We start from the raw sequence: 12,574 nt of genomic DNA, 5'->3' as shown, positions 1-12,574 counted from the left end.
ATCTTACACTTTTTTTTACAAAATTACCATTTCCCAAGTTTTGGTTATCGTAGAGTAACCTGCCTCTGCTACAAAGATTCCCTGAGATTTCGCAAATTGCAGTTATCGTAAGCGGAGCAAGGATCAATGACCAACACTCAAACGGAGGTCATAAATTAGGAGTAAGGACCAATGAATTCAACGAGGCTTATTTCCAAATAAACTCGACTAAAACGTACTGGAAACGGGAAGCCAGATGTAATTTTTTTCTGAATAATCTCGGAAAAGCTAGTGTAATATGGGGGGGGGGGGGGGTGGGGGTGGGAGAGGCAGGGGTTTCTGGAGCTTGGAGACGTTTCCGTCGAATGGGACTTACTTTCCTGGGAAAGGCCGAAAGCAAAGACATTATTCAGCAAAGTCCATCAAAATTAATGGATTTTACAGTTCTTCCATTAACCTCCAGGCCGTCGAAGGCTGGATACCTGGTAGACTCCTAATTGCGTAGCATTTGGCAGCGCCTTAAAATGGGAAGCCTGTGGTCTCGACGTTAGAGACAACCTCTTAACTGAGCCCGCTGATTAGCTTGTCTGCTTAGGGATTTGTTGGGAATCAATATACAAGTATAATATACATTCGCATATATTATCATGTAGTACATGTACACCGTGTGTCTTATACGTATTTACTAATGTTAACTACTGTCTCGCTCCGTGTGGTCAAGTGACAACAGATCAAAAAGTTTGGCCATAACTTTTAACACCGCAAACGGCCCTATTTCCAGTAGTGGGAGTAACAAAGCTGCCATTTTGAAAACGAGTTTGGAATGGTAGCCCGGTTCTCAGCTTGGTCACTCAAAATGAAATTCCACTTCGTCGTTAAATGGAGCTCGCTGAACTACTACTAGGCTATGCGGCGAAAGCTCGTCGAAACAGCGTAGCAATATGTTAATTGCAGCCAGCTACTCTGGCTTCGATCATCGACATCGCCACTGCTCCATCTGTTGCTGGGACTACCGTAGAAGTATACGGAATCGTCCAGGTGTTGCTGTTGTTGTTGTTTTTTTTTTTCCTCCTCGCTTCTTGAACTCTCGTTTTTGTCGAGGGAGCGACAGGATTTAAAGACGCCGCCTATCGGAAAGCAGGAAAGTTGAAAATTGGACATCGAAGAAAGCGCAACTTCTGTCCTGCGTTTCGGAGAGGTTGATCAAACGAGTGCCACTTCCTGACGGATGAACCCCATTGCTCTTTCCCTCCCCCCCCGCACCCCGCAGGTCTGCTTTGCAGTTCGAGGTGAAAATCCACGCGGCCAGCCAGTCTTTTGCTTCCCCCCCCTCCCTCCCCCAAATCTCCATCCCAAGCGGCTTTGCTGCAGCGTCCAGCCGAAAGGCGACGGGGTGCTGGCATCCAGCTCTCTGCCCTCTTGGCAAAGCGTCGAGCTGCTGGGAGCCCCGTCCAGGTCTCTCTCCGGCTGGTGTTATTTCCGACGGATTTGGGTTCAAAGAAAAAAAGAAAGAAAGAAAGAAAACATCGGGAGGGGAAGAAACAGGAAAAGGGGAAGAGAGAGAGGGAGGGAGGGAAAGAAGAAGAGTTTGTAAAAACAAATATGTCACTCAGCGAGGCTGTTTGTATTGGGAGCTGTATTTCCCCCCCCCACACACACACACACACACTCCCTCCACCCGCTTCTTTTTTTTTAATTCTTTCAGGACTCCACTTCGCCCGCCTCCCGTTTCCCCGCCTTCGCGAACAGCGCCTTTGCCAAGCGGCGGCGGCGGCAACCGGCCGGCAGGGGGCGCTGCGAAGGTCCAGCCAGCCGCTGCCACCGCTGCAGTTGTCCTGGTTGGTTCGGCGTCGAGTTAACACAATGTTAAAAAGCGGCCGGGGAGTCCGAGGAGCCCTCAAAGCCCCTGCGCCTGCCGCCCGGAGCCCGCCGAGCCAGGGCTGTCGCGAGCCGGAGGAGGAGGAGGAGGAGGACGGCGGCGAGAGCATGGAGCTGAGGGCGGCCGCGGCGCTTTGCCTCTGCTACCTCTGGAGCGCCTGCCGCCTCCGCTACGGGCAGCTGGACGCCGCGGTTGTTCGGCCCCTGGCAGCGGCCAGTGACGCGGCGGCCGCCCCCGGCGTCTGGAAGCCAAACCCCGGCGAGCGACTGAACGGGGATGGCGGCGTGTTCGGTAACGGCACGGTGGTGCCGCACGACTACATGATGGCGCTTTACCGCCGCCTAGCCGGGGGTCAGGATCCCCCCCGGCCAAAGGGAGAGATCAGCGATGCCCCGGGCAGTCACCCCAACACCGTCACGGGCTTCGCAGACCAGGCGTGGGCACAGCCACGAGGTGAGCGAACCAACCGCCCGGAAAGCCCTCCGCGGGCGCCCCCCCCCAAAAAAAAAACGGAAAAAAAAAACGCTGCTGGCCGCGCTCTTGCCGAACAGGCCGGTTTGCGCACGGAGCTGACCCAGGAATGCGCTGCATCCCGGCGTGTTGCGCAGGAGTCTCTCCCCTTCTCCTCCTCCACGAGGCTCCGGGAGAGCGAGTTGGATTGGCTCGGTCGGAAGGATACCTTGATGGAGAAGAGATATAACGCCCCCCCCCCATATTTACAAGTGCTCTTTCTGCCTAACCTGGGTGATTTGATGTGTGGGGGTGGGGTGGGGTGGGGTGGGTCGATAGGCTTGCAAGCCGTTTTCGTTTAACTCTGCTTCAGTGTGGGATTTTTTTTTATCACATTTATATACCGCCCTTTCCCGAAGGACTCAGGGCGGTTTACAGGGTGATTAAAAAACAAGAGATACAAAAGTTAAAAACAGATTAACAACACATTTTGTTGTAAATGTGGGCGATGAATTTTGGGGAGTGGGGGGGGAAGGAAAGCCCCGCCGTCCTGTTGGATACTAATTAGCCTTGTCCATTCCCTTTCGGTGTTTTCTCCCCAATTCTTTGCGAGGGGTGGAAGTGTTTGGTTTTTGCCTTTTTTAAAAAAAAAATAATGTTCTAATGACGAAGGAATCGTCCAAACGAATCTAACTACAAGGAATCCACCCCGCGATACTAAAGCCCAGACAGAAGTTATCTGAAAACTGACCTTCCGTACAACTCAAATTACTCCCCAATTAATCGGGTCTAATACAGAAGATGATCGATAGGATCCTTTCGAATCTAACCTCAACTAACCGTGCCATCCCTTTAGAGTCTTAAGATCTAACGATTTGGCAGGATGACTATTTTTGTGATCTAGACTTTGCCACCGAAAATTGATTTCACGGCTTTCAGTTTTCATATCATGAAATGATCTTGAAGTAAAGTTCATTTAATCATTAATAACACAAGGAGAAAATTACTGGAGACAGACTGGGCCTGAGCCCAAATTGCTGCATTTGTTGTAACTCGAAAAACAGGGAATATGAAATGCGATGGGGCTCGCAGAGGATGAATAAACCAATAGCACTGATGTTGTTACCTAGTTTGGTAATGAAACGTCTGCAAGAAAAGTAAGCTCCCGGAGAGCTCCAAGGACTCCACCATTAATAGTACTTGTTCTCAGCTTCTAATCACCAAACAACTGAAGCAAAGGGACCCCCTACAAGGAGTTTCTGTCCGGGCCCAGAGTCGAATCAAGCCTGCAGATCCCTTTGGAAGAATCTGAGGGTGTGGCTATCTGCGAGGTGTTCCGAATGTGGTAATAGCATCACCTCAGAAGCAAAGGTGGGCTCAGGTGACCGAACTCCTGGTTTCACCAATGGGAAATGGTTTGCTCTTTAGGAAAATTGTCCGGAGCAAGTTAGGAAGACCTGGGGGAAAGGATAAGCAAAACTGAGGGGGGTTAAAAGGACATGGGGATTTAGTGATTCAGGGGAAAAATGAGGCTTTCACTGTAACCTTTTGGGGGAAGTAAGAGTGTTCTGATCAGATACAAAGTGGGGCAGGCGGGGGCGATTCCCAGCCTCCGTTCCCTTCTTGCCCGGTAGGCGGGCGGTCGGCTGCAACGAGGCCACCTGATTCCTCGAGTGGCTGAAGCGATGAATGGGGCACGCCCCGGGTGGAGTGGATCTCAACCGGTGGAAGGCCACGGCGGGTGGGGAGAAGCGAAGGCTGGAGCGGCCAGATTTAGGAAACGCCTTTCAAATCCTACGGCCGCCACGTCTGTGGCTTATTCGATCGCCGCCCGAGCAGGACTTCCGAGGCTGTCCTCCTCTAGGGTTCAGCACGCTTTTCCCCGGGGTAATCCCTAATGAGAAGGAAGGACTCACTGGAGAAGAGCCTAATGCTGGGAAAGATTGAGGGCAATAGAAGAAGGGGACGACAGAGAATGAGGTGGCTGGATGGAGTCATTGAAACAGTAGGCGTGAGCTTAGATGGACTCCAGAAGATGGTAGAGGACAGGAAGGCCTGGAGGAACGTTGTCCATAGGGTCGCGATGGGTCGGACACGACTTCGCAACTAACAACAACAACAACAACAACAATCCCAGACAGCTTCTGCGCGGCTTTTCTTTCTTCCCGGACTGGCTTGGCCTGCCTAGACGGCAAAGGGGACAACTCTACCCCCCCACCCCCGCCGCCGAGTCAAGGCAACAGAGTCCTTTCCCTTGCTCCCGAGGCTCTCCTGGGGTCCCTGTCGGGAGAGGGAGCGGAGGGGGCGGACTTTTGCGAGGTGTTTGCGATTGAGCTCCTTTGGATCGCTTAAACTCCGTCGGAGCCCTTCGTGGGAAAGAGGGAGGCGGGGAGGAATGGTTAAGAAAGGGCGGACGCGGCTCTCTCGCCGCTTGATCTTGCTCCGCCACCACCGCCGCCAACCGGGGGTTTGTCACCTTGACTCGAAACGGCGAACCAATAGCAAGTGTGTCTCGGAGCGCTGATCCGCGATTGGCTGGTCTCTATAATTAGCCGGAACTGCAATCCAACCGGAGAAGAGCGCTTTGAAACCCAAATGAAGGCAGTTCAGGAGGGTGGTGGTGGTGGTGGGGGGCAGTTAAGATTGCCCGCTCGGAATTTCCCCTCCTGAAGGGCTACGCACCTTCCCCCCCCCCTTTTTTTTTTGCGTTTTAATTCCGGCTGCCTTAAGGACTTTGGTGATTTATTGCTACGACTTTGTGGCGAGGTTTTCTTCCAGAGTTGGACGCTGCGGGTGACTGAAAATCACTACATACCAAAAGGCAAGAGAAGAAAGGGGGGGGGGTAGGGTGGAAGAAGAGAAAGAGAAAGAGAATGAGGGAGTGAGAGATTAAAACTGCAGGAGTAAAGAGAACTTTCCGACTAGTTTGAATATTTTCCCCTAGCTTTGTCTTTCTTTTCCTTGGCCTGCGTGGTTGTCCTGAAAAGATAGCCAGGCCGTAAAAATGTTTCACTCGCCTGAACAAACTACTCGTTCCATCCTCCTTTTTCTGACAAACGTTTCTTGTAGTTTCAGCGTTCGGCGGGGAATGGCCTTCCCAACTGATCTGTGTTGGATGAAACACCGCGTGAAAAGAATAGAAAAGGATAAGGAGGGAAGGAAGGAAGGAAGGAAGGGAGAGACGGCCAGCCCATCAACCCTACCGATGACACTTAGTCGCCCGTTATTCTAACTGAACCAAAATCATCGGAGTAACTTCCAGAGAGCGCACTGTCTTGTAAAGATGTACTGCTGGGAGGGAGAAATGCACTTTTAAACCTACAAGCGATCCAAAGACAGGTTTAGACTAGAGTGACTGTCTCCTAGATTTTTTTTGGTTTGTGTTAGGGGAACAAGGGTTAGAGACGACCTCAAGAAAGGAGAGCGAAGTTGTGAGATCTCCTTAAGGACGCGGAACACGATGCGTGCTTGAAATGTCAGCCTTCCACGATGCCATCTGAGGCACGCGAGATCTGCGCCCACAAACGTCCAAATATTGTTTTGCTTGCCTTCCATCATGTCCGATTCTCAAAAACTGCCTGGACAAGTCCTTGCAGTTTTCTTGGCTAGGTTTATCAGGCGTGGTTTGGCATTGCCTCCTTCCTAGGGCTGAGGGAGAGGGGTAGCCAAAGGTCACCCAGCTGGCTTCGTACCTAAGACGGGACTAGAACGCAACAATCTTCCGGTTCTAGCCCAATGCCTTTTTAACCGCTGGATCAAACAGGCTGTTTCCTAATAAATAGGGTTGGGAAAAGACTCCTCGTACCCGAACGCGGGGCTGCAGTGCCCCGCAATTGGAGCAAGTCAGGCAATCTCAATGTATACATGGCTGTACTTTGACAATAAAGGTTCATTCATTCATTCATTCATCTGCATCTTCCAAATGCGGCTCGATTAAGTGTATTGTAACCGGTCATCCTCAGAGAAATATATCGTGCGTACCCGTGGATTGGAATCTCTGCCAAAAGAATTTTCAGCTTTGTTTCTATTTGAATCTTAGGGTTAAGGCGCACAGATATCTACTGATAAAGTTCACGTGCCAGTATGTCGGCGAGGCAAGAACGCTAGACTATGACTCGGATGTGCGAAGCAGCAGCCGAGGATATATTTATGCGTTTAAGGAGGTCGCGTGACTAGAGAATCCATGATAGGGATGTTGTGGAGTTTGAGCAGGTTGAATTACTCTTTCGACCGGCGATGATCTTTTGCTGGTTTCTTTCTTGTTAATTGCACAGAATTGTTAAGGAGTTTAGTGATCTCAAAAAAATAAATACATAAAAAGAAAGGAGACAAATTTGATAACGTTAAGGTTGATTCAATCAGAGGAGGCTCCCTTAATCAACGAAATTACACTGAATTGCTCCATGCTTATAACAGAAACAGCAGCAGTGCGAGGGGTATTACTTATTTTATGCTTTGTCCTATTTTTTAAAAAAAATTCTAACCACGTGGAATTTTGTCTGTTCGCTGATTTCGGAAGAAGCCTCATTTAACTCAATGAGTCGGACATTCATCATTGCCCCTTCTTCTCGAAGAAAACAATAGAAAGGGGAGGGAATCGCGTTATGCTTAGAGTTCGCAGGCTGCGGACCGTAGCAGACCCCTTCTGAAGAAAAAAAAAACAATCCAGAAACAAAAAGCAACGCTTTCTAATATATGTATATGTATGTGTGTGTGTGTATATATTAAGTATTTGTCAAGGCTTTTCAATGCACCTTGCTAATTAACTCTTTCTTTCCTGCTTTGGCCTGACCCAAGGCTATCCACAGGATATAGTCAGCTCATTTTCTATATATATATATAGAATCTATATATATATATATATATATATATATAGAATATATATAGATTCTATATATATATATATATAGAATATATATATATATATATATATATACATATATATATATATATGTTTCAAATGTTAACTATTTATATATATATATATATATATATATATATATATATATATATATATATATATATATATATATATAGAGAGAGAGAGAGAGAGAGAGAGAGAGAGAGAGAGAGAGAGAGAGAGAGAGAGATATGAAGATGAAGCTTCTCCTGTTGTTAGTTGTCTGTTTCAATATTATTAGGGCGCAGGAGGAGGATTCCAACTCCCATTGAGCTCCACCAGGATGGGCAATGGGATTTGTGCCCCTGCAATACCTGGCCACAGGTGGCAGATCTGAGCGCTAAACTTTCCCACCTTAGGCAGCAATCAGCAATTTATTTTCCGCTCTCCGAGCATAAAGGGCCGCAGACGATTGTGAGTTTGGACGAACGGTGAGCAACTCTGAAAGCAAGCCGGGATGACTTAAGAGGCACACCGAAGGAAGCTTCGCGGCGGATCGAACTGCAGGGGAAGAATATCAGGGCAGGTTTGATTTGAGCTTTGGTCCCGATGCTGCAGAAGTAGGAGTCGAGGTTTCAGGAATTCCTGGAGGCTTTGAGACGCCGCCGAGGCTTCCTAAGGCCGTGGTTCCTGAAGCTACGATAGCTCCGCATCTGAACTGCCGCGTGATGCCGCTTGAACAGGAATGAGGCAGACTTTACACCGCCCCAAGGGCGGCTGGGCGGTGATAGAGATCGCAAATGTGGCCGGCAGAAGTTACGATAGCCGTCTGCTGGCTTCTCCGGACCGCGCGCCTAGCTTGGCCCAGGTGCAGAGAAGGCAGGAGACGCTCTACTGGGAGCGCTGGGCGAGCGGAATAATGGTCTGTAATGACCTGAAGAGCACCGGTTCGTTCTTTGCTGCCCCTGCCTTCCCCCTTTTCTCCCCCCCCCAATGCTGCGGGGACACCAGGCTTCCGAAGAGCCAAGGAGGAAAGCTTTCTTTTCGCAATTTTTCGCGAAGCATCGAGTTCAATGGAGGATGAGAGGACCAGACACAGGACACACCGTTTCAAATCGGTTCAGAGCCGCTATCCCAAGTTGGCTGCTCCCTGAAGTATGGGGAGCACCGTTCCCAGAATTCCCATCCAGCAGGCCCACATCACCCATTCCCCAATGCACCGCTAGACCCATGGATTGGGGAAGGGGAAAAAAAAAATCAAGATTCTGATCCGCAGTCAGACATTCAAGGCTTTCTATGGTTCTAGGCTGGCTTTCCTGTTCCAGGTGGCATAAATTGATTTGATTGTACTTGTTGAGAAGAAAGAAAAAGAAACGATGAGGGACTTCCCAGAAGCACCCGTTGGCCACTGCAATTGGCTGGCATGGCCATCTTTTAATCAATTCTTTAACAAGTGCCACAATTAATGGGTGCTGCGGGGGCCCATCCTCCAGCTATGAAAGATCCAGTCTCTGAAATCTAGTGGCTTCATGGGCCTATGTAACTATGGCTATGTTACCTCCTCCCAGAATCCACCCCCACTCATTTCCTGATGGTCTCTCCTACAAATACTAACCAAATCTGACCCTACTTAGCTTTAGAGGTAAAGGTAAAGGTTCCCCCCCCCCCGCACATGCGTGCTAGTTGTTTCCGACTCTAGGGGCCGGTGCTCATCTTCGTTTCAAAGCCAAAGAGCCAGCGCTTGTCCGAGGACGTCTCCATGGTCATGTGGCCGGCATGACTAGACACCCAAGGCTCACAGAATGCTGTTACCTTCCCACCATAGTGGACCCTATTTTTCTACTTGCATTTTTATGTGCTTTCGAACTGCTAGGTTGGCAGAAGCTGGGACGAGTAACAGGCACTCACTCTGTTATGCGGCACTCGGGATTCGACTAACCCACTGAGCCACCGCGCCCCTTCCTTAGAGGTAAACTAAGGTCAAATAATACCTCCAGGTACTGCTGAACTACAATTCCCAACAGTTCTAATTAGGATATTTCAAGTGAGCCCTCTGAGAACTGTAGCTCAGCAACATTTGGAAGACCAGAAAGCCCCTTGCTTCACCTTACTTGGCCAGGGGTGATTCATTTTATCCAGCATTCGGGGAGGTGGCGAGGGAACCACTTCACTACAGTACTGCTGAGAAAGCCCATGAGAGAATCTTTTATTCATCCTTTTGTTTATTTTGCCTCTTCCTTCCCTTTATTTATTTTAATGTTATGGTGTATATTTATTGTCACATCTGGTTACTTTAATTCATCCCAGGAAAAGTTCATGTCTGGTTCCTAACATAAAACGAGCGGAGATGGGAAGGGGATTCAGATGGGTCACCCCCATAAGGGTTTAATTCACTCAACACTATTCTATTCCTCCACCTTCTTTCCTGGCGCATTTAAATGAAGAAAATGTGCAAGTAGGCACACATGTGAACAAATAAAATGATCCTTGTCAGACTGGGGAAATGTTTAACTTGGCTCATAGCAAGGAAGAGGGTGGGTAGTGTGGGAAGAAAAACATGGGCCCATTTCACTCCCCCCCCCCCCCAAGAGCCCATTCCCCTGCTTGGCCTGGGAAACAAATGCAGAGGCTTGTTGTAAAGTTCCTTCAGTGTCTCTTGACCTCTCATGGGTGGAAAGTTTTAGGTGGGTCATTTTTATGGACAGATCCTCTCCCACTGAACTTTTGAAAATTAGATAAGATTTCAACCCCCAAATTATCCTCCTCCCTGTACATATTTTTCAAAGCCATTTTTGAACTCCTTTCCCCATGTTGCTAGTTGAGACATTCTGCACACGCCGAAAAGCACAACTTCAATGCAGTGTCGGCAAGGCTTTTGGGGGAGAACAGTGGATTCAACTTATTTTACAACAGGCACTGAGTGCGTGGTCTCGAGTACCTTTGTAGATAAGCAACAAGTTCAACTTCTGGGGGCGAAGAGGGTCCTTATGGGGAAAACCCAGAATCTGAGGCCCTGAAAGCTTGTCCAAACAGCAACTGTGTCCAATCGGTCAGAACAAACTGGTGGGGGATAAAAGCAGGGAGCGTGAAAACGGATTCCCCAGCTGGCACTTAAAGCCTTGGTAGACAGGGCAGGCAGGAAGGGAATCCCTTCTGGTACAGAGCCAGAGGGGGGGAGGGAGCCGCCCTGCTCTTAGGGCACAACACCCATCCACTTCTCTTCTCTTCCAGACGACTCTTCTTGGGAGGCCGGGCAGCTATACCTCTTCGACATCTCTACCTTGGCGGAGGCGGACGAAATCGTAGGGGCTGAACTGAGGATCCTGCGGAAAGCCGCCGAAAACAGGAGCTTGGCTTCCTCCCAAGAAGGGACGCTCCATCGCCTGCTGGTCTCCGCTTGCCCCGACCAAGCAGGAAGCCGGGAGCCGGACCTTTTGGACTCCAGAGCGGGAGATCTGCTGGGCTCCGGCGACGCCGCCGCTACGCCCCAATGGGAAGTCTTCGACGTCTGGGCAGCCTTGAGGGCCTGGGCAGAAGAACCAGGCGGCCGTCCCCAACGCCCGCCCGTGCTCTGCTTTTGGCTAAGGGTCGTCTCGGCCCAGACCGGGAAGCTCCTGTCCCCGCGGCAGCTGGGCTTCGGCCGGGAGCACCCCTCGCAGCCCGACGAGAGGGCCCTGCTGGTGGTGTTTTCTCGCACCAAGCGGAAAGACAACCTGTTCAAGGAGATCCGCGAGAAGATCCGGACTCTGAGCGGCGGGGCCGAGTTCCCGCCGGGGTCCCACGAGTTAAAGCCAGGCGCTCTGGCTCAACAGAAACGGCGGAGGCGGCGGACGGCGCTGGCCGGCCGGGCGGCGGCGGCGGCGGCGGCCGGGCGAAGCCCGAGCAAAAAAACGCGGAGCCGCTGCAGCCGCAAAGCGCTGCACGTCAACTTCAAGGAGCTGGGCTGGGATGACTGGATCATCGCGCCCTTGGATTACGAGGCCTATCACTGCGACGGCGTCTGCGACTTCCCGCTGCGCTCCCACTTGGAGCCGACCAACCACGCCATCATTCAGACGCTCATGAACTCCATGGCCCCCGACGCCACCCCGCCCAGCTGCTGCGTGCCTGCCAAACTCAGCCCCATCAGCATCCTGTACATCGACGCCGGCAACAACGTGGTTTACAAACAGTACGAGGACATGGTGGTGGAGAGTTGCGGTTGCAGGTAACGGCGGCGGCGGCGGCGGCGGCGGCCACGTGGGAGCCTCGTCTTCTCTCTCGGCTCCGGCCTCGGCCCTTGCGGGGCGCGGTGCCCGCGGAGCAGGCGCGCCACGCCCTCGCGGCCTTGGGGAAAAAAAAAACACCCAGCAGCCTTCGCGGGCTAGGCTGGCTGGCAAGGCCCCGCGCCTTCCCCGCAGATTTCCTGCTGGGAGAGGCGGCCGACTGGGTTGCCTCAGTTCTGGCTGGAGGCGCTACTAACTACCTCCAGAGCTGAGGGACCGGGGCTTTGCTGCCTCTCGCACTCCCGACGGCTTTTCCGAGGTTTGGGTAAAAAAAAACGCCACACCGATCCGGCACTTTAAAGCAACGAGAGAATAAGAAAGGGGGAACGTTCTCTTGGACTCTCTTCTCCAGCCGCTTCTCCCCGGTAGGCTGGTCTTTTCGCCTGCCTGGAGCTTAGCTGAGGCGAGGCAGGTGACTTGCGGAAGGCGTCTTTTCTAGTCGTTTTCCCCGCTGCTGAGCTTTGGCGAAGCAGCAGCAGCCGCAACTGTTGTGATGCAGGCCCACAAACACGCGTTTCCACACGTACACGTGCACGCGCGTCCTACACTGTGCTTTTGAAGCGTATTCCGAAGGCTCCCCGTTCACAAAGAGGGCAGGCCGTTGAGATTTGGGTTCTCTGCGGACGTTGTCAGCTACTGGGGAGGCGCTCCAAAATTCACAAGCAGCTGCTTTTGGAATGGATGACTGGGAATTCTGGACCAGCTGGGATCCCACCAGGAATACAGTTTTGCAAATCACTTTCTGACCCTTTCATTTCCCGACATTTCCACTGTTCCCTTCTTTCCCCTTAATATTGACCTCTTTCTTTTAGATTAGATAGCTTTTTAGAACCCACACAGAGATGTCCTTTCCAAGAAGCTGCTCCAGAAGCATGAAAGGACAACCTACTTGCAACTCTTGAAAGCACTTCTGTCTTTTTCTGGAATGGAGTGTCTCCCAGTGTACTTGCAAAGCACCTTTTAGGAACTGAGCCAGAATTGCTCACATCCCTATAGTCTTCCTTTACTGCATGGGTCTCCAAATTCGGCAATTTTTTAGACGTGTGGACTTGTAATTCCCAGAATTCCCCAGCCAGCATTCTTTCATGACATGGCTGGCTGGGGAATTCTGGGAGTTGAAGTCTTAAAAGTTGCCAACTTTGGAGAGCCCTGCTTTAGTGT

At 50.9% G+C, this 12,574-nt stretch overlaps 1 protein-coding gene across 1 annotated transcript; it reads left to right on the top strand.

Moving 5' to 3' along the window:
- Positions 1-1,787: 1,787 nt before the first annotated feature.
- GDF7 (growth differentiation factor 7) lies at positions 1,788-11,359 on the top strand (the record flags this gene model as incomplete). The annotated part of the gene is made up of 2 exons (XM_083349829.1): positions 1,788-2,524; positions 10,380-11,359. Exons 1-2 carry the CDS (start codon positions 1,843-1,845, stop codon positions 11,357-11,359), a joined length of 1,662 nt encoding a protein of 553 aa, XP_083205955.1. The 5' UTR covers positions 1,788-1,842.
- Between the last annotated feature and the right edge of the window lie 1,215 nt (positions 11,360-12,574).

The sequence above is a fragment of the Vipera ursinii genome (genome assembly GCF_947247035.1).
Source record: "Vipera ursinii genome assembly, chromosome: 1".
Lineage (NCBI taxonomy): Eukaryota > Metazoa > Chordata > Lepidosauria > Squamata > Viperidae > Vipera > Vipera ursinii.
Note: the sequence above shows the minus strand (reverse complement) of the source record. Positions and strands in the feature narration are given on the sequence as shown.